General features: G+C 36.4%; 1 protein-coding gene across 6 annotated transcripts in view; it reads left to right on the plus strand.

Moving 5' to 3' along the window:
- Positions 1-2,907: 2,907 nt before the first annotated feature.
- The window catches only part of CCDC150 (coiled-coil domain containing 150), a 62,025-nt gene continuing 41,917 nt past the window's right edge, over positions 2,908-23,015 (plus strand). For 4 of the 6 annotated variants that reach the window (XM_019635594.1, XM_019635599.1, XM_019635597.1 and 1 more), the window contains exons 1-8: positions 2,908-3,035; positions 7,550-7,713; positions 9,007-9,227; positions 9,346-9,524; positions 11,101-11,169; positions 15,897-16,013; positions 17,092-17,221; positions 20,377-20,420. In XM_019635594.1, coding sequence (XP_019491139.1) covers positions 7,556-7,713; positions 9,007-9,227; positions 9,346-9,524; positions 11,101-11,169; positions 15,897-16,013; positions 17,092-17,221; positions 20,377-20,420 — 918 coding nt within the window. In that variant the 5' untranslated portion in view covers positions 2,908-3,035; positions 7,550-7,555. Of the gene's footprint in view, positions 3,036-7,457; positions 7,714-9,006; positions 9,228-9,345; positions 9,525-11,100; positions 11,170-15,896; positions 16,014-17,091; positions 17,222-20,376; positions 20,421-23,015 lie in introns of those variants that run through there. The other 2 variants (XM_019635596.1, XM_019635595.1) reach the window with 2 other exon arrangements.

A 23,015-nucleotide genomic window follows, 5' to 3' on the forward strand; every position in this document is an offset into this window, starting at 1 on the left:
CAAATAACAATTATGTCACTTATTGGTTGTATGGCCCTACGCAAGCTAACTACCCCAAATCAGCTGTCTCATCAGTAAAATGGAAATATAAGTACTACACCTTAAAGTTACAGCTAGGATCAGGTGAGGCAATACATATATAACACCCAATTCAATAGATTTATTGTTATTATTCAATCGGAAAATTTCAGAAATATCAGGCATCTGAACTATGTGAGCCAATTTAAAGAGAACACTGGTGTTTCTTTCTGATTATGTATCATCCTATTAAGACCAAAAGAGGAATCTTTGGAAATGTAAAACAGAGCTGCAGCAACATCATTATAACTTTGACCTTATTCTTAAGTTTGATCAGTAGAACAACATGAACATTTGCTTTACAAAATTTACTTGGTGAACCTAAGTGCCAGAGATCTTACAGGAAGCACTGTTACGCTAGGTTGATTTAACTAACAGATTTATCTTTGCAGCCCTGGGCTGAATCACCAGTTCATTAAGAAGTCAAAGACTCTTCCAAATTCTGATCTTTATACCCTAAGCCAACACTTACCAAAAGGTCTGAACTGTCCACATAAGGTGAGGAATCAGGTAGTGAATTTACTAGTCTCATTCCTCCATTGTACCAACAAGATAGGAAAACTATTATTTTTGTGTTCGCATTTCGTTATCCACAGACTACTCTTCCAACTCCAAGGGGAAGTGGCCATAGTAACTTTGCTGTCATTCGTGTATTTGCAATATCAAATCATTGCCAGCTCTGGAAAAAAAGCAGGTGCCTTTTCCTGGCCTTCCAATAGAATATATAAATAGTCAAAGGAGTGAGACATAGCCTCTGTAGGTAGAAGTGTTCAAAATTTATTCATTAATTCACTCAGTTAACAAGGACTCACTAAGTCTCTACTGTGTGCTAGACATTGTGTTGGGTGTTGAAAATGAAAAGATCAAAATAAAAAGAAAACTCTTGTCCTCAAATAGTTTACAGCCTAATTAAGGGGAGATAAGACACATTGACAATTATAACACAGTGCAGTAAGTAGAATAGAATGGCTTCACAGAAGGGGTTAAATTTCTGTTGAGTTCGCCAGACTGACAAGAGGAGGGCCATGCCTGGCAGGAGGCACAGAGCCTGCAAGCACAAAGACATAACCGGAGGCCTGAATTCAAGGTTCCCTTGGGGGACCAGGTGCAGATGAGGCTGGCGAATTAGGCTGGAGCTGTTAGCAGTTTGGGCTTCATCCTATTCAATGGAAAACTACTAGTTCAAAGAGGGAACTATTAAGCGTATTTTAAGCAAGGGACTGAGAATCAGATTTACTTTTTTAAAGATCATTTTAGTAGCTATATGAAGGATACATTGGGAAGGGTGACTGGAAAGCCAGTTAGGAGGCTATATGGTATTGTAGTGAGAGAGAATGTGGTCCTCATGGAATCCCTAAGATTTCCATGACTGAAAAGACCTTATTTTTTGAATGGGGTCAACAAGTATGAAAAATGTTTTTCAATTGAAAATCAAGAGGGTAACCAGGAAAAAATCAGGCACTTAAAAGAATAAAAACAGGTTTTAAAATAATGAATTCTCACGTATCCAGACTGGTTCTCTAGCAAATGAATTAGTTTATTGAAGACCAGGTTTTCTCTAACTCTGTAATTGCCGACAAGTTCTTATATGGTTTGCCAGATAGTAGACAGAGAAAAAGAAATGAAAAACACTAAATTGCTCCTCAATATGAAGATTCAAGGAGATGAAAATACTCATTGAAGTGTTTGGACTATCTGTGGAGTGCATACACCGTCTCTCATCTCTATAGATAAACCAAAGGTCAATGCAAGAGAAAATGTACATACTGAGAGAATAATTGGCTCTTCGCATTAACGCTGTAAAACACCCTCCCACTTTTCATATTGAAAAGCTTTATTTGGTCCCTTCATCTGAATAATATATGCAATGCTCATGTCTTTTTCACCGGATGAACTCGCAGTTTGATGAATATGTCTTAAAGCTGTGTTTTGATGGACAGTTCCTCCATCGCAGGTTGAGGCTCAGCTATGGGAAGAATTAAGAATAACGAGATCGACTCAGTCAGCCACTTGCTAAACTAGGACTCATCCCGGATCTGACTGCATTCAAGGGCTGAAGTTATTCTCAGCGGCGCCCCCAGGGAGGAGAGGAATGCATTACTCGTGCCGGCGGTGGTAAAGGGTGCTCTGTCCAGCTACCTAAAGCCGCATTGTCTTTTCACTGTGGAAGGCTTCTTGTAAGGGTAAATTCTCACTCTTGCAGCAAAACAACTAAGAAACGACTGCAGTGTTATTTTCAGTGCTGTTTCTCGTTTCCTAGCTACAGTCTGATCGAGAAATACCAATTCAGTTACCTGTAGACAAGGCAAGTAATGAACTATGCTGAAGAGACACAAGACAAGAGCAGATTCCATGTGTTTTACTCTCCGCCTGGCCATCACCGGCGCGGATGAAGAGGGGCTTGGTTTTCACTTTAGCCAGAAGAATGTTTGAACTCTGTATCTTACCATTTTTTTTTATGCTCATTAACCAAATCTGTTATTTTCCATTCAGAAGTTATTTAGCCCTCCTACAGCTAAAAACACTTTCTACTCTTGGACTCTTGCCTGCTTCTGGGTGTGTGTTTGCCAGATTCCCCAAATGCCGCACGTTCACAGGGACGAGAGGAGGCAGTACACTGCACAAGCGGGCAGCACAAGACCTCCGGGAAATGAGCAGGAGGAAACTACACATCCCGGCGTGCCCCGCTGGCGAGCACAATGGAGCCCTGTCGTCATCCGGCTGACGGGACTGCGCGTTCCGTGCGCGCCGCCGGCTTCCGGTCTGGATCCCGCCCCGGGCGGAGGGCCCTCCTGGCCCGGGAAAACTGCAATTCCCGGCATGCCCTGTCACGGGGCGCCTGCCTACGGGAAGTTCACGCGCCGGGGAGCGGGTTGGTTTAAAGCGCTGTTTTAGTTCCATGGAAACTGGCCCTCCTGCTGCCGGACAGAGCCACAGGCGGACAGACGGACTGTGGGGTGAGACTGCCGGGCCCGTTTCTGTTACCCCTGCTGTGGGCCTGCCAAATGAGGGAGGAAAGGCAGTAACTGCAATGAACATGAAACCTCTGACTCTAAACCCCAACTTGACATATTCACTGGACCCCAAGTCTATTTCCCTCTTCTTTAAACAGGGACGCTCCCTGGTGGATAGTAAAGCTGTTCTGCCCTTGCATCCACCCTTGCTTCTGGGGGCTCTCCTGACCTTGACACTTTTTTTTCCCCATGGCAGGATCGGGTGAGGGAAGTGAGGGTTTTCAGCTAACCATGAGACCTGTTTTTAATAAATAACCAAATAATAGATTGGCGTGTTTTAGTTTTCAAGTCAACTTCTTTGATGACCTGAACAGCAGATTCCTCAGTGATTGACTAAGAAGCTGTTTTGAGAACAAACCATGTATTTCACTGAAAAGCTTTATCCCCTGCCCACCATCAGCCTGTCCCACGCACCTCGATCTCATCTCCCATTCCTTAGGGTGAATTTTTCTATAAACCTCCTCACCCTTAGAGGCTGAGGGTCACGTTTGTTCTCCGTTTTTGTTTGCGAGTATTTTTCTCTCTCTGGAAGCCTGAGAGGCTCCAGTGTAGATCAGGTTCAGGTGGGTGTGAGTGATGATGCAAATCAAATTCTTACCCAAACATATATGTAGACTTTCTCTTTTTTTTTTTTTTTTTAGGAAAATAAATCAATGTGAGTTGTTTTCAATTTTGTTGCCCAATGTGCACACACCCTGTAAAGTAAATGTAGGCACTTTATACATTATCATAAGTACCTTAGGGAAATATCAGCAACACTATGACATTTCAACATGCACAAAAAAATTTTAGGTGGGACTCTGCATCCCATTCCAAATATGTGGGAAACTTGTATCCCATTTCCTGTTTTGTTTTTTCAAAAAATGGACTTTTGTTATATTTGTATTAGTATTCTGTGCTTGGCTTCTGATATAACTTAATATAGGCAGACCTTTATACTGTAACCGAATACCTGGGCCTAACAAGTTGCCACGGAAATTGCCCTCACCTACCTCTGGCACTGCTTGTCATTTCTTTTACCTCCTCCTACTTGTCTCTCCACAGACTATTGCCTGGGACTATTGTAAATCAGCTAGGAATGCTTTTGTCGCAAGCAACAGAAAAAAATGACTAACACCAAAAACCAAAAGTTTATTTTTCTTAAATAATAGCAGAGCTACTAGTTTTGCAAAAAAAAAAGAAAAGAAAAGAAAATGTCAGGTTAATTTGAGCTTCTCTGGTCTTTTCTTTGTGTTTCTCAGAAACTGGCAATCACTGGCCCTTTTTATGAGTGAGGTACTTCATGGCGGACTGAAAAAGAGCTCTCAGAGCTCTGAGCATCATATGGGGAAAGGAAAGGACAGGTGCCACCATTTCTGTCCTTTTTATCAGAAAAACAAAAGTCTGCCCAGAAGCTCCTTGCAAACTTCTGTCTAAAGTTTCATTGGCTGGAATGTGTCACATGGGTCTCCCAGCTGCAAGGGAGGCTGTGGATAGCCTCTTTTCAGCTTCTTTTAGAAAGGAGAAAAAGGAGCCAACCCTATCTGCCACAAACTCCATTAAACACCATTTCCATACTTTTTCTCCCCACCCAAGGCCTGGTTTATTTCTAGGTTGGCAGTAGCCAGAGAGCAGATGACAGAAAATGGAATGGAAGGGAAACCCATGTGGTGTTTCTCCATTGTTACCCCTCCATTTTCTCCCCACCCCGCACTATTGGTGGCTCCCCAACCCTAGCCCTGGTGTCATGGTAGCAGAATGAGCCCTAAGGTCTGTCTTAGAGGCTATTCCTACTGTTACCTGGGGAACTCTATTCTGGCCCATGTGGTAACGTGAGCAGGAGTCTCCAACTCTGGCCTTTTTTAGAAATGTAGATGAATCTTACTTCGAATCTTTGTATATCCAAAGGCTTGCTATCCACATCTGCCTTTGTCTTTCTCTTCAGGAACAACTGGAAAGATGAAAGGGAATTAATAGAAGAGAGCATCTTTACCCCATGTCCTTAAGCTGACTGTGAACAGAAAATTTGTTAAAGAATTCCAAAAGATTATGTGTGTCAGAAATGCATTCTGTTTGATAGAGGAGCACAAAAGAGAGAAAGCCTGGTCAGAAGTACTAAAATAAGAGTTAAGAGAAAATGTGTACCCTTTGACCTACATTACCCCATTTCCCCTCCCCCCAGACCCTATCAACCACAACTCTATTCTGTTTCTATGAACTTGGATTTGTTTGTTTAGATTCTACATATACGTGATACCACACAGTATTTTTCTTTTTGTTTTGTTTCACTTAGCATAATACCCTCCAGATTCACCCATGTTGTTGCAAATGGCAGGATTTCCTTCTTTTTTGTGGCTGACTAGTCCTGTGTGTGTGTGTGTGTGTGTGTGTGTGTGTGTGTGTGTGTGTGTGTGTGTGGACGTATGTACCTCATCTCCTTTATCCATTCATCCTTTAAAGGACATTTAGGTTGTTCCCATGTCTTGGCTATTGTGAATGATGCTGCAATTAACATGGCTGTGCAGGTATCTTACCTCTTCAATATACTGATTGCAGTTCCTTTGGATATATACCCAGAAGTGGAGCTGCTGGATCACATGAGTTCAATTTTAAATGTTCGGAGGAACCTCCATACTGTTTTCTATGGTGGCTGCACCAATCTAAATTTCCACTAGCAGTGTATGAGGTTTCTCTTTTCTCCACATCTTTACCAACATTTATTTCTTGTCTTTTTGATAATAGCTATTCTAACAGGGTAAGGTGATCATCATTGTGGTGTTTTTTTTTTATCATTGGGGTTTTGATTTGCATTCCCTGATGATTAGTGGTGTTGAGCACCTTTTCATGTACCTGTTGGCCGTTTGTATGTCTTCTTTGGAAAAATGTCTATTCAGATCCTTTGCCCATTTTTAAATCGGATTGTTTTTCTGTTGTTGAGTTGTATGAGTTCTTTATATGTTTTGGATATCAACCCCTTATCAAATATATCATTTGTGAATATTTTCTCCCATTCTGTAGGTTCCCTTTTCAAATAAGTTCTAAGGTTCTAATGTACAGCATGGTGACTATAGTCAATAATATGGTATCGTATACTTAAAAGTTGCTGAAAGTAGATCTTAAGTGTTCTTACCACACACACAAAAAAAGTTAACTGTGTTAATTATATGAGGTAATGAATGTGTTAATTATTTTGATCTTAGTGACCATTCTACATGTACACATATGTATACATCAAATCAGCATATTGTACACTTTATACAATTATATTTGTCAAGTATTCCTCAATAAAGTTTTTAAAAAAGTAAAGAGAGAAATAGGAAGGTCATTCTCTGAGACCTGTCAGTGAAAATAGAAGGTGATTGGAGAGCTATTTCAAAATGAAGAACTGTCCCCAGTGGTTATAGCAGTATTATATTGGCAAGAAGCTCAGCCTTTTCACAGCCCCTCACCGTGCTTCCTGGCCCCTTAAATCCTGCGCCAGTTTTAAGACTTAATTTCTGCTGTGGGTCCTGAGGACCACCTTCAGTGACTTACATCTGAGATAGTGCCCGCTTCTCAGTAACATAGTGTGTTACTAATATCCCAAGTAGGATCTTTGTGCACACGTTCCCATAGGAACACTATTGCTAGTGGTAATTAATGTTTACAGTCTAATTAGAATAGAACTGTCTGCACAGGACAGAGTTGCAGGAAAATATCCTTAAAGTTTCTACCAATGACCTTCTCATTGAACTTCGGGCACGCGATTCATTCAAATGTTGGGACTGCTTATAAGCTAGCTCTGCTTCTGTCCCTAATATCTGAAAGAGTACTCTCACTACTCCCATTTACTCTTACATGGTTTTGGGGGAGGAATCTGGAAATTTGATGTCAGTAACTATAAAAGAGTCTTTGCTATGAAGTTAAGTTTTCAAATTATTTTTTTAAATCACTGCTTCAGTATATTTGATAAATCTATTTTATGACAACTGCTCAGAGGTCCAAGTAGAGAATTTTTTTTTTTAGAACATTGGATAGGGAATATGTTAAAATGAAAATGGCTGATGATGACAAATGTAATAATTCCCTCAGCCAAGTAATAGGTCCTAGTGTGTATCTAATAATAGCAGATAGGGTAGACTAGATTATGATGCATGAGCAATCTCAGTGGCTTATAACAAAAGTTAATTGCACACTCACACTGGATGTCATAGACGGGTCATGGCTCTGGTTCATGTCATCTCCACTTTGGGATCTTGGCAAATGGATCAGGCTTTATCTGGGATGCTGCTCATCTGGTGGAGAGGGGAAGAGAAAGAGATGGTGAGCGATAAGTTGGCTTTTAAAGCTTCCACCCACATTTAATTGGCCAAAGCATGATACATGGCCATTCCTGAGCTCAACAGGACAGGGATGTATAACTCTTCCACAGGAAGGAGCAGTGACTATTTTGAACAATAATAGAACCTACTACACTAACATTGTGACTTTAATCTCAGGTGCATATGGAAACTGCAATGTCCAGACCGGTTGTCTCCCCAACCCACGTCAATGCTACAGCTTCTGAAACATTCACGGTACTTCAGCAAAGGATGAGAATAGTTGAAGAACAGACCAGTTCTCTGAGGGATGACCTAATAATGTTGGACTTCGGTGAAAAAAGGTAACAAGTGAAAAATTAACCAGATCTCTGTATGTTGAAGAACTTTGCTTCAGTGGTTATTAATAAGGAGTCACAGAGTGGATGGTTTGGCAGATGAAATAGGTATTCACAAAAGAATTGAGAGAGAACACTTTCCATTTGAACATTAATTAGAAAATTATTGCAAGATAAAGAGTTGTCATCCTGTGATAGAGCTACTACCTAAACTATTATCCTAAACAGATATTTGAAGTATATTAATTAGATGCACAAACTTTGATGTTCCACTTACCTTCAACACTTGATTAAAAACAAACATGTACTTTTTTGTGTAATTAGAAATAATTTTCATTCTTTTTTAAACCAAAAATAGACTTTGATATTAGTGAAGGTGAACACCTAAACTTGACTCATGCCATTAATATGATCTTCATTTTCTTGTCTCAGATTTATTATAAATTAAAAGGGAGGTTTTAAGTCTTAAAAAAACTCATAATTTAGAATGAGGTACTCAAAAAAGGATTGCTTCCCCCCTCCCCCCCAAGCTGCTAAAGACGTTATTGCCATTAAAAGTTGGATTGTCAATGGCCTGAGAAATCTGGGTGCATAAACAACCGATATAAAATGTACTGGTGTGATTTTTTTTTTTAAGTTACATATAGGCAATTACTTCGTTTTATTGCACGTCATAGATATTGCATTTTTTACAAATTGAGGGTAAGACAAAAACATTATAAGTCACTTTATTGCAGTATCCTGGAACCCAACTTGCAGTATCTCTGAGGTATGCCTCTATTTATTTCCTGAGTGTCTCTCACAAAGACCTAAAATTAGTATGGTTGATATAGCACCCATAAAATAAAGAACTCTTCAGCAGTTAAAGATTAAATTTGTACAAATGTTGAGATGCTGGAACAAAATAGGAATGTTTGTTTTGACCAGGTTTAAAAAATTTTTTAAAACGTGAATATTTTGTCTCCATGCTAACTTTAATTCTTAGTTCACCATTATAGAATTAGCATTTAACATGTTTAATGTATCACTTGTTTTTTTACATGCAAAAAGAAAAGCCTATAAAAATTCAGATTAAATGAATAGCCATTAAAAAGTGTGATCTTAACCCCTCCCACATTGGTCTCATCCTCTTTACCTAGTAGTGCTCTCTACATTTAAGTTTGGAGGGGCTAACAGCCGCATGTTAACTATAGAACCTAGTTTTTATTCTTAATGGAAATATTACATTGACTCAGTGGTTGGGATTAGCATAGTACCCATTGCATGGCATAATATTGTTATATTGGGATCTTTTTCCAGAGGCCAGTTTGAAACTCCAAAATGTTTAGAAGCACCTGGGAACCAGAACATCATTTGTCCTATCCAGAATGAAGTAATTTGTTCAGGAAAAACAGACATTTTGTGGAAGAACTGTGAGTTTCTGGTAAATCGAATGTGCCATCTGGAAAGCCTCATCCAGTCCTTGAAGATGAACATCTTTCATCTGCAAACTGAAAAGGATTTGAATCCACAGAAAAGAGGTACAGAAAGAAAAGAATCTTCAGAAATTTGGTCCCGTATAGGCACCTGATAAGTTTATGATTCTTTTCTTTTCCTAACCTTTCAACTATTCAATGACCCTCCTGTGCTGTCTGGTAGCTTTTCTGAGGGATCAACTGAATACAATACAGGAGGAGCACTCCAAGGACCTGAAGCTGTTGCATCTTGAAGTGATGAATTTGCGCCAGCAACTGAGAGATGTAAAGGAGGAAGATGACAAGGCACAAGATGAAGTGCAAAGGTTGACTGCCACTCTGGAGATGGCCTCAGAGACAAAGGTTTGAGTCCAGAGTTCTGAAATACAAATTCACTGTTATGTGTTAGCTGGAGGAGGCAACAGACCCATAAAACTGATTTTTAAAAATAGACGATGTTGATGTGAGGATTCTTGACATTTGCAGTGCATCTGCACTGATAACCTAAACCATTGTTTGCTGTCAGTGATTATTTATAGAGCCCTTACCCTGTACACATGACTCTGAGGGTCCAGAGATATGAAGTAGTTTGTGCTCTTCAAGAGCTTATATGCTAGGTGGGAGAACAAGGCATAGCATGAAAAACTTAATAGAGAAAAAATAAGAGCATAAAAAATATTGAAGGATAGTACAGGGCAGTAAGTGAATATTTGAAGAGTAAGTATTTTGTGTTTGGTTGGGTTTAAGAGAGTGTATACTCTACCTAGAATAGATGAGGGTAGGCTTCAAGTAAGATAGGACATGAGTTGGACCTTTAGAAGACACAGTACAGAAGTGAGGACATTTCAAGGAGCACACACAGAGGCAGCAAAGAGTAAAGACTAGGAAAATAAATTAACGATTTTGTTTTCCTGCCATAGGCCAGACAGTATAATAGATGTTCAGCATGTTATTTTGTTTAATCTTCGTAATACCTCATGACATAGGATATTATTGTCCCCATTTTAATGATTAGAATACCTTCTCTAGGATCACACTCCCCTGTCTTCTTCCTGTAACCCAGGGTTGAACCTAGATCCTTCCACTGGGTGCAGCCAGAGGAAATGCATAAACCAGCCTGACAGGAGTAAGGATTTGTTTGTGGGAAATACGTTGGAAATTAGCTAGGGATCACATTATAGAGGATCTCAAAATCAAGAACAGTCAGTAGCTGGGCTTCATTCTATGTGGGGTGATTAAGGTTTTTGATAAGGCAGTGACATAATGAAAACACAAAAACTAATCTGGCAGTAGTGTAGAGTATTGATTATAGGAGGGGAGGTTGGAGGCGAGGAAAAGAATTAGGAATCCATTGCATTATTTGAGGCATGCACCTTATCTGACTTAGGGTTGTGGAATTTTAAAAAGAAAGAGGGGTATTCTGTGAAGAAAGAGATTGCTAGACTATGGTACTAGATTGGGGCTGAAGGTAAGAAGGAAGGCAAAGGTGAGTCTGAGGTTTTACATCTTTGGTGCCACTAATAAGAATATAAAAGAGAATAAATAGTGAAATCTGTTTTTTATCCTCAACTCCTCTAAGTGTGGATAATCTTTGAGGCTAGAAGAAATATAGTACTTAAAAAAAATAGAAATATACCCTGTCAAAAAATTTCTATCGGTTACTAATGTCTCCTCTGATTATTGAATTTTACATAGGAAGTGAATGTATCTAATCCCTTTTTATGATCTAAAAGGAAAAATGGTAGCAGTCATGATTCAAAGTAATAAAATAACTCCTTTTAAAATATCTCATTGTAATAGTGACTTCCGAGTCACAATAAGAAGTATTTATAACTATATTCGGAATAGCATTTATATAGGTTGCCAGCTAAAAAGTCTAGATAGACAGTTTCTCCCTATCGTTTCAGATTATTTAGAACCTTTCTCCTTCTACTTTTAGAAGAAGGCAGCCATTGTTGAAGAGGAACTGAAGACCACAAAACGAAAAATGAATCTTAAAATTCAGGAGGTAAGATAAAAAGATGCTGGAGGGTGGAGGGGGCGTTGAAATTACAGAGAAGTCAAGAAAGAATGAACAGGAACCTTTGAAGCAGAAAATATGTGACTGTGTCATCAGAAGGTTTTAAAAATATGCCACGCGAAATTCAAATGAAAATGGCCACCCTCATTGGCATAAGACTTCCTTTTCCCTCAATACGGCCATAAAATCAAAAATTTAATATTAAAAAAAATGCTATCTGAGCCAGGAAGGAAGTAGTTACAACAAAACTCATGGGGTTGCCCATATTCTAGAGTTAGGTGAACACCTTCATACAAAGACCTTTTAAACTAAAGTTGTGTTGAAAGTAAAAAGCTTTTAATAAGCCTGCTCATTTAATTTTTACCTCGAAAAACCTTCATTTCAGCCTAAATTTTAGTAGATAACAGATTGGGAATTGTGAAGTAGGTGGCTGCTAAAAGTTGTTGGACTAAAAATTTGCAGCTGAAAATAGTGGAAGAGTCAGAAAAATTACTCACTCAATATATCCTGACAGTGGCCCAAAACCCTCAATATTCCCTGGCAGAATAATAACCAATGTTAGTCCAAATCAGAAGGGTAAATTTATATTTAAAATATTTTGTTATACAAACCAGAGAAGCAGATATACTTTTTAGGAGAATTCTCATGCAAAGTTATTTTTTAAATTATGAGTTTTAGTGTTTAAGGTGGTAAGTATAGCTCTCTGGAAAATTCTCTTATGTACTTTGCCAGTAATTACCAATAAAAGTATGACTGTTCATAGTTAAAATGTATTAAGTTTAGCACATTTAAATTTTTTAGATATCTTAATAGACTTTTTTTAGAGAAGTTTTAAATTTATAGAAAACCCTCACAAAAAACAGAATTGCCATAAACCCACTGTCCCCACCCCCACCGTTTTCCCTATTATTAATATACTGCATTGGAGTGGTACATTTGTTACATCCTATGAACCAGTATTGATTGATATATCATAATTAGCTAAATAAGTCCACGGTTTATAATAAGCTTCACTTTTTGTTCATTAACAATATCATACAGAATAGTTTCACTGCCCTAAAAATGCTCTGTGCTCCATAGATACGTCCCTCCCCACTGGCAACCAGTGATAGGTTTTCACTATCTCTATAGTTTTGTTATGGTTGGAATCATTCATATGTAGGTTTTTGTGTGGACATGTTTTCAATTCATTTGGATAAATACCTAGGAGCATGATTGCTGTAACATACGGGAAACTTACGTTTAGCTTTGTAAGAAAGCGACAACCTGTCTTACAAAATGGCTGTATTATTTTGCATTCACACCAGCAATGCATGAGAGTTCCTGTTGCTCCACAGCCTCATCAGCATTTGTTGTCAGTGTTTTGAAATGTTGTCATTCTAACTGGCGTGTAGTGGTATGTTGTTTTAGTTTTAAATTCCACAATGACATATGATAGTGAACATCTTTTTACATCTTGTTTCCCACCTGTGTATCTTATTTGGTGAAGTATCTTAGGTCTTTTGCTCATTTTGTAACTGGGTTTGTTTTCTTATGCTGAGTTTTTTGTATATTTTGGATACCAGTTCTTTATCAAATATGTGTTTTGCAGATTTTTTCCCCTGTCTGTAGCTTATCTTTGCATTCTTGTAATAGTGTCTTTTCTAGAGCAGAACCTTTTAATTTTAATGAAGTCCAGCTTACCCATTTTTTCTTTCAGGAATTGTACTATTGGTGTTATATCTAAAAAGTCATCACCAAACCCAAGGTCACCAAGGCTTTTCTCCTATGTTACCAAGTTTTATAGTTTTGCATTTTACATTTATGATACATTTTGAATTAATTTTTGTGAAAGGTATGAGATCTATATCTAGATTCTTTGTATGTGTTTATACCTACTTGTTCCATACCATTTGTTTAAAAGTCTATCATTAATTGCCATTTTTTACTAGGGAAGTCTTAGTTCTGAATGCTGTGATAAAATCTTGAACTTTCATTGAACTCTGTATTTCAAGGACCTACAGAAGGACTATCCTAGTCACGAGGCAATTTGAGAGTACTGGAGCAGGAAGGATGTATTAATTTGCTAGGGTACAGACTGGATGGCTTAAACAACAAAAATTATTTCTCATATTTCTGGAGGTTTGAAGTTCAAAATTAAAATGTCTGGAGGGTTTGGTTTCTTGTGAGGCCTCTTTACTTGGCTTGCAGATGGCTGCCTTCTCACTGTTTCTTCACATGCTCTTTTCTTTGTGCGCACACATCCCTGGTGTCGCTGTATGTGTCCCAATTTCTTCCCCTTATAAGGATACCAGTGAGGTTGGATTAGAGCCCAGCCTCATTATAACTTAGTCACCTCTTTAACGGCCCTTTCTGCAAATGCAGTCACATTTTGAGATGCTGGGGTTAGGGTTTCAACATATGAATTTGGGGACTACAACTCAGTCCATAATAGGGCACTATACAAAGACAGAATAAATATTGTATATATTTTCCTGAGATAAATATATATATAGTTATATATATTATATATATATATATATATATTATGTTATATATTATATGTATTTTATATACATATATAAAATCTGGTTCTGATGAACATGAAATAGATTTACTGATTGCCTTTAACAATTCTTCAGAAATGAATACCTCAGTAGTATATTATCAAAAAAATATTTCCTTCACAAAGCACTTAAATTAAGTCATGAGACAATTATATAATTTGATCTAGAACCTAGAAAGTGTTAAGCTACTCTATATTATACAGTAATTATAATCTGATAGTTTTAGTATTAGATTATTATAAAATAGAGCCAAAAAAAAGACTATAGCTCATTCTTAAATAACATTGTAATTCTTAGCTGATCATTGAATGAGAAAGGAATTTCTAAACTTGAAAAGAGGGAACAGAATCATAAAAACCTCAAAAGACTTGACCACATAAGAATTAAAATTTTCTACATGTAAAAAAAGACAAAAAAAACCCCAAAACTAATAAAACATAACAAAACTAGACATAAAGGTAATAATCTTCCATTTTAAAGAACTTGAAATTGACTTTAAAAAAACAAACAAACAAACAAAAAATAAGTGGGCAAAGAATAAGAACTAACAGTTCAGAAGATATATAAAGAGCTAATAACCATATTAGAAAATGTTTACTCTCACTAGTAACCAAAGAAATGAAAAACTGTTAAGATGTTATTTTTCATTTACTTAGATTAGCAAAGATTTAAGAAAATGATGATACATAGTTCTAATGGAATTTATTCCGATACTACTGATAGGCTCAAATTGGAAGGAAAATTACAATATGTATCAAAAGTTTAAAAAGTGTTTATACCTTTAACCTATGGATTCCTCTTGTGGGAATTTACCCTAAGGAAATAATTAGAACTACAATGAAAGATTTATTCACAAGCATGGTCAGCAGAACAGTATTTAGTGAAAAACTGGAAAAACCTAAATGTTCAATATTAGGAGTATAATTAAGAATGTCATAGAATATTTCCAAAATGGGCTCATATAGCAGTTCCATTCCAACACATTTTTTTTAATCTCTTTCAACTTTTTAAAAACACTTAAAGCATAAAATATATCATCCGTAGAGAAAACATATAACTTATATAAAGTGTACTCTTATGTCATCTTCACTGGGGTTTAAAAATAGAATTTCTTTTAATTTAACATCACTACATAAAAGGAATAACATTCTGAAATTCCCATTTTAAGTTGAAAAGGATCTCCTTACCTCATGATAAAATACTCTTCCTTTTACCTCTTTCTGACTCATGTTATAGTCACTTATTGAGAGAAATAAGGTAGTATACCCCAATTCTTGAGTGTCAGTAGTGTCTGCTATTTAACAGTTACTTCAGGTAGTTACAAAACAGTCACCAGGATGTAAAGTACATCATAAGGAATATAGTCAATAATATTGTAATAACAATGGATGGAGACGGGTGGGTACCAGATTTATTGGGGTGATCATTTCATAAGTTATGTAAATGTATAATCACTACATTATACACCTGAAACTAATATTATATGTCGTGTAATTGAAAAGTAAAAAAATTATTTTAAAAAAAATGCCCAGGCATAGAAGGGTAGAGAAAAAAACAAAACAGTTACTTCATTATTTGTTTAGACCTTTAAATTCCAAAACAATATTGAAACAGCTTTCAGAGGTATGTTTATAATACTACAGGATGAAAAATATATAGATGAAGAAATAAAAATATAGGAAAATAAGATTTAAAAAAATAAAGACAGAAAATACATATAGTAAGTTATGATATTAGTATTTTTCGAACTTCTTATTTACAACAATCCGTTGTAAGACATATATTTTACACTGCAACACTGTACACAGGTATGTAAATACAGACATTTCACGAAGCAGTACTTATCCTTACTTATTATTTGCATCCCGATATTTCCTTTCTATTCTTTGTTTTTCCTTTTTCGAGTGCTGCTTGCAACTTAGTAATGGTTCTTGACCCACAATTTGGAAACAGATTTACATAGTAGGACAAAGGCAACAAATTTGACTGTATTTCTTAGAAGGTTATCCATTAGGGAAAAACAAAAGCATGCTTCTGAGTAGTCATAAACGAATGAAGAATGTTTGGGGTGAGGTGGCATGTCTAGTAAGCTTTCCACAGTGACTTGGATCTTTGTTAAACTGCTGTGATGGTACCTTGGTCTTGCCTAACTGCATTGTTGCTCTGCAGCTAAGGAGACAGCTGTCTCAAGAGAAGTACCTGAGGGAATCCCTTGAGAAATCGGGATCAGCGATGCTACTCAGAATACAGGAAATGGGGTCAACAGTGGAGGTGGAACAGAAACAGGTAGAGAGATTTTTTTTCTCTCAGTTATATCAGGGTAGTGAAACTGAAAGAGAAAAGGTTATAATTTTACTTATAAGCCTATAGTTTTGATAATTTCCTCTAGATTTATTAAATTATTTACTTTTCTTTAGTAAATATTTTAATGCAAAATAAGAAAGGATCTGATGAAATTTAGTCTAGCAGTCTTAATTTATGAATGAGGGAGCTAAGGACCAGAGAGGTTAATTTGCCTCAGGCTTTGTAGAGGTGACCAGCTTAGCTCCTGGGACAGTATCCTTCCCCCTACACCATATAATCTCTGTTATAGGGGTTGATCTTGGAAAGAATTGCCCTGGTCTCCTGTTATATGTATGTGATATGAATAGAAAATAAAGATTAAACTGAGTTAATACTTGAAGCAAAGAACACTAATAAGCAATGAGAGATATGTTTACATGGCTGTTTTCAGTTCATTATTTATTTTGGTATATTTGCCTTCATCATAGTCGTTATTTGGAGTACCTACATGTAATTTAGAATATTTTAAATTCTGAGTACCCAAGGCAATTAGTAATTCCAAATCCTAATACCTGTAATTGGATTTCATCATCTTTTTAACTTAATTATGATTTAATTAATAATTAATAACTTTATTATTTAACTCATTATTTTAACTTATTTTAATGGCTGTCCTTCACAGTTGAATTAGAAAAAGGATTATACTTAAGGAATTTGTAAATGATCCTTTATTGCTATAACTTGCACTGCCAATATAGTTATCCACTAGTCACATATGGCTATTTAAATTAGTTAAAATTAAGTTAAAAATTCAGTTTCTCACTCTGGCTACATTTCAAGTGCTTGACAGTCACTTGTGACTGGTGACTGCGGTGTTGGAGAGCGCCTAGAAAGCTCTGTTGGATGACACTGCTATAAGACACCACACTTTGTTGAGATCTTTAACTGTAACGTATAGATAAACTGCCCTTCTCCCTCCAGCAATGTTAAGATTGGAAAATCTGCCTCACACATGTGCTATAAGGTAGTTTAGTAAAAGTCTTTACCTTACAGAAAAGGAGTTTTTCTTATGCAATTTCAGGTACAAATTTTGCAGCAAAACTGCCTCGCCCTACGCAGCTCTATGCAGAGCACCCAAGAACTACTGACACAGGAGCAACAAAAAAAAGGAGAGTTGGAGACTGCCATCTCACAGCTGAAGTCTGATCTAAGTATGAAAATAGATGCTAGAAATTACTCATTTACTAGTTTTTTGAGATTTAATGTAAAAACTCCTAAGATCCCAAATTCTTGAAGTGTGTAGTGTCACCGGTATTTCCACAGGCCAGAATGTAAAAAATTGCCGATTTCCTTTCTACCTGTGGCACTGAGAAAAGAGAATGTTGGTAATGAAATAGAATTTGATCCTCTTAATTGAAAACTATTCTTTATTTAGATTTTTTTTTAGGTTTATTTAAGTGTTTGTAGATTTGGGAACATTTGATTTCTAGGAATTTAGATTGAATATTGGATAGTAGAATGTTAATAAGGAAATAATGCCATTAATCCTTGCTAACCTACTGATTCTACCTATCACGTCAGACTCTCCATTCTTCATGTTACCCATATATTTTGGTTCACCTGTATTTATAGAAATGGGTGGTTGTAAGGTACCTTAGAGCTTAGATTAATCTCTTCATTTTACAGATGAGTAAGCAGAGTCCTTAGAGGTGACAGAACTAGGAAATGGAAGAGTCTAGGCTTGAACCCAGTTGCTCAGAGTCATGCTGCTTCTAACCCAATCAGCCTTCATCATATTACTGTTTTTAATATGTAGTTGCAAAGCAGTTTTCAGATAGTCTCAACTATAGAGATCACAATTACAGTGCAGTGCCGCACATATGAATAACACTTCATGGTTTACTCAGAGCTTTCACATAAATGATCTCATGTAATATGCAAAACTATTCGTATTTCCCAGTTACAAAAGGAATAAATGGCAAAATGAGGCCTGAACCCGGATCTCCTAACTCTAAGCCCAGCATTCTTGCTAGTGTGCCTTCTCTGCTCGCTGGCTGCAGTGGGGTCAGGGAATACCAAAAGGGAAATGAAAATATAAAAAATAAAATAGAGCAATCCATTTCATGTTCCCGCTTACTGATTTTAGCAGAAAGTACTCTTTTTCATTATTGTTGAGTAGTGAATTATTCTCGGAAGTTCTCATTGATAATGCCCCAAGATAATTTTCTGTCTTCCTATGATTGCATGGCTGTAAAAATACATTACACTTTAAGGTGCTGCCACAACACCTCATTTGAGCCTTACACCAACCTTTTGAGAAAGATAAGAAAATATACCCCATTCTACTGAAGAATAAAAAGATCTGTATCTGAGGACTCACAGTAAATAGGATACGCGCTGGGACTAAAACACAAATCTTCCTATTAGTTGGCCTTCTGATTAAGTGATTTTTTAATGTCACTTTCTCATTGGATTTATGCTTGATTTTTGAATTTTGTAAAGAATATATGGGGCCAGCCCAGTGGCGCGATGGTTAAGAGCTTGCTTGGGATGCCAGAGGGCCCCGGTTCGGATCCCACATATGAGGGCCAGTGACACTGCCCTCTACAGCTAAGATGCTGAACAACAGCTCAACCTGGAGCTGGGCTGCCGTGAGTCGCCGGCGACAGCGTGGGCTGCAGTCCCTGTGGCAGTGGATTGCCATGGGCTACCGTGTGTGGCCAGTAGCCAGCGTGAGCGGCCAGCAGCCGCAGTGAGCTGCCGTCCAGAAGCCGGCGACTGATCTGCCTCGCCAGAGAAGAGCGCAATGATGGTGCCAACTTGGGCCAGTGAAGCAACGTCCTCCACAACTAGATTGAAGAACAAAAAACGACAACAACTTGTCTGTTCCCCTTTCCCCAATTCCCCAGCACTGTTCCCATCCCCCCAATTCCCCAATAAAAATCTTAAAAAAAAAAAAGAATATATGGAAGACCATTAGAAAAATAGATTAAAATAGCAGTAATTCAAACATGAGGAAAAGGAAGCCTGTCTGAATACCAACTATATGTACGTATGTGCTTCATATTAATAGACTTTTTACATGCATGCGATTTTATTACTTTAAGGTACAAATAGTTATGCTAACTAGGTTAATAAAAGGGATGCCTTTAGATATTTGCTTCAAAGAATTTAGAAATGTAATTGTTGACTGTGTTTATTAGTAATAAACATGTAACTCACTCCCCCCACACACTAATTAAAGTGATTAAAATGTTCTCCCAAGTAAGATAAACACTTTCATTCTTACTTTGATTAGGAGAATTTTCAAAGCAGATCTTATTGTGATCCTTTACATATTTTAAATTAGAATTTACTCTATTTTAGATGAGTCTTAGATGCAGATGTTCAAAAAGTATAATTTTTCTGTGTGTATCCTACATACAATGTGAGCTTTTATGTGTTTTATAATTTTCTGGCTTTAGAATACTTAAGTAAAACAAAACTAATATATTTTTATGAATTTTCTATGAAGCCAAAACATTACTCAGAAACTAATTTACATCTTTGGCTACCAATGCACAATGCCTGCCAAACTGTTCCTCTGTTTCTGTCTTTGGTTTTCATTTCACTGTGTAGTTTCAAATCTTTTTTTTCCCACACAAAATCCTCCTCCTGAACTCCAGGTAGTCTATTACTGCCAACTAAACATCTATGTTTGGATGCCTTGCAGATATCAAATCACATGACAAAAACTTAAATATTCTAGCCCTTATTCATTCTATGCTCCATACCTGCTATCTCCTATTCAGTTGAAGAATCCACCATCCACCCGGCTGCCCAAGTCCGAAGGCCAGATACTTTCCTCGACTCCTCTATTCCCTTTATCCCACCAGTCAGCCACCAAGTCCTGACAGTTACCCCTGCTTGTTATTTCACAACTGTGTTTTTCTTCTGCATCCCCATTGTCATTACCATAGAGCCAGCTCTCGTTGTTTTACACTTCTCGTTCCTGCAACAGCCACTAAACTGATCACCCTGTCTTTATTGAGCCTCTGTTAGAGTCTAACAAAGTTTTGATTGTGCGCCTCTCCAGCTTAAAAATCTCTCAGCGATTCATTATCGTCTATGCATCGAGTAAAATGGAACCTCCTTTACCATAGCACATGACTCTGAATTCATTTCTTGGTAATTCCCTGATTTAGTTTCTTGTCTATAAAAATATAATAGAAATACTTATATTCTCCTTATTTCCACAAAATGCAGACCAAAAAAAAAGAAAGAAAAAGAAAAATCAAAGCTTCTCTCAGAAAACCATACCTTGCAATTTCAATGTAGTTGTACTAAATTATTATTATCATAGTTATGTGGACTTTTTTGTTTTTAGTTTGTAGAGAGGACCTCATTTCCAAGTTGGTAGAAGAAAATAAGGTAAGTTTTGAGGTTGGAGAGTGCAGAGGTGTTCTTCCCTCTCTTTACTAAGTAATATTTCCTCACACATGTTGGTTTGCAGTCCTTCTGATTCTCCTAAAATCTTTATTAAAAAGAAAAGTTTTAGTGTAAATGAGTTGTATATTCAGAACTGTTGTCAACCAGGTATTAGGGAAGAAATCTTTTCATGTGGTTATTACAGCTTGAAAAAGGTGGATGGCAAAAATAGAGACTCATTTGCATTTTATGCCTATTACAAACTAATTGTTATAAAGAAACTTTTTATTAAAATGTTAGAAATATTGACTACTTTTTGGTGGTGATGGTTGCATAATGTGAATGTACTTAATGCCACTGAACTTAACATGTAAACATAACACTTAAATATTTTTAAGTGAATTGTACACTTAAAATGGTTACAATGGTAAATATTATGTGGTATCTACTGAGATGATCATATAGGTTTTATCCTTTATTTTGTTAATGTGATGTATCACATTAGTTGATTTGTGGATGTTGAACCATCCTTGCATCCCTAGGATGAATCCCATTTCATCATGATATATAATCCTTTTAATGTATTGTTGAATCTGGTTTGCTAATATTTTTTTGAGAATTTTTGCATCTATGTTCATCAAGGATATTGGCCTGTAATTTTCTTTTTTTGTAATATCTATATCTGGTTTTGGTGCCAGAGTAATGCTGGCTTCATAAAATGTGTTTGGAAGCATTCCTACCTCTTCAATTTTTTGAAATAGTTTAAGAAGGATAGGTATTAATTCTTCTATGAATATTTGGTAGAATTTACCTGTAAAGCCATCTGGTTCTGGACTTTGATTTGTTGGGAGTTTTTTTAAATTACTGCTTTAATTTCATTGCTAGTAATTGGTCTGTTTAGATTTTGTATTTCTTCTTGTTTCAGTCTTGGAAGTTTATATACTTCTAGAAATTTATTCATTTCGTTTAGATTGTCGAATTTGTTGGTATATAATTGTTCATAGTATTTAATGATTCTTTGTACCCGTGGTATCAGTTGTACCTGCTTTTCATTTATGATTTTATTTATTTAGGCTCTCTCTTTTTTTCTTGATGAGTTTGGCTAAAGGTTTGTCTTTTTTATTTATCTTTTCAAAGAACCAGCTCTTGGTTTTATTGATCCTTTCTATTGTTTTTTAAAATTGCTATTTCATTTATTTCCACTTTGATCTTAGCTATTTTATTATTTCTGTTTACTTTAGGGGTTATTTTGTTGTTCTTTTTCTAGTTCCTTTAGGTGGATAGTTATATTATTTGGGATTTTTCTTGTTTCTTGAGGTAGGCCTGTATAGCTATGAACTTCGCTCTTAGAACTGCTTTTGCTGCATCCCACAAATTTTGAAAAGTTGTGTTTTCATTTTCATTTTTTCAAGACCGTTTTTGATTTCTTGTTTGAGTCCCTCTTTGATCCATTGGTTGTTTAATGTTATTTAGTTTCCACATATTTGTGTTTTTTCTTGTTTTCTTCCTGTAGTTGATTTCTAGTTTCATGCTATTGTGGTTGGAAAAGATGCTTGATATGATTTCAATCTTCTTTAATTTATTGAGGCATTTTTGTGGCCTAATATGTGTTCTGTCCTGGAGAATGTTCCATGTGCATTGAAAAAAAAAGTGTATTATACAGGTTTTTGATGAAATGTCCTATAAATTGTCTATTTTAAAATGTCTATTAAGTTGATATCATCTAATGTGACATTTAAGGCCATTATTTCCTTATTAATTTTGTGTCTGGGTGATGTATCTATTGATGTGAGTGGGATACTAAAATCCCCTACTATTATTGCATTACTGTAGATTTCTCCATTTATATTAATAATTGTTTTATATATTTAGGTACTCCTATGTTGGGTGTATAGATATTTACAATTGTTATATCCTCTTCTTGGGTTAACCCCTTCATAGTTATATAATGTCCTTTGTCTTTTTTTACATTTTTTTATTTAAAGTTTAGTTTGTCTGATATACTCATAAGGATTGCTACTCCAGCTGACTTTTCATTTTTATTTGCATGAAACATCTTTTTCTATCTCTTTACTTTCAGCCTGTATGTGTCTTGAAGTGAGTCTCTTGGAAGCAGCATATAGAAGGCTCATACTTTTTTTTGTCCATTCAGTTACCCAATGTCTTTTTATTGGAGCATTAAATCTATTTACATTTAGAGTAATTAAGATAAGTATATATTTATTGCCACTTTGTTAATTGTTTTTATAATACTTTTTTTTAGCTGAGCCATCCTGCCGTTGGCAGCTCAGCGGCAGCTCAGCTCCGGCAGAGAATCAAACCGCTGTTGCTCAGAGCTCATACACGAGCAAGCTGTTAATCAACTGAGCCACTCGGCCGGCCCATTAGGTTGTTTTTATAGTTGTCCTCTTGTTCCTTTCTTTTTTTGATCTCTTCCCTTGTGATTTCCTGTTTTTCTTTAGTGTTGTGTTTAGGTTCCTTTCTCTTTATTATTTGCATATTTTTTGTAGCTTTTGGTTTGTGGTTACCATGAGGTTTATGTATATCATTCTTTATCTATAGCAGTCTATTTTATGCTGATAGGCATTTAAGTTTGAA

Source organism: Hipposideros armiger, unplaced genomic scaffold, assembly GCF_001890085.2.
Source record: "Hipposideros armiger isolate ML-2016 unplaced genomic scaffold, ASM189008v1 scaffold_23, whole genome shotgun sequence".
NCBI classification, from domain to species: domain Eukaryota; kingdom Metazoa; phylum Chordata; class Mammalia; order Chiroptera; family Hipposideridae; genus Hipposideros; species Hipposideros armiger.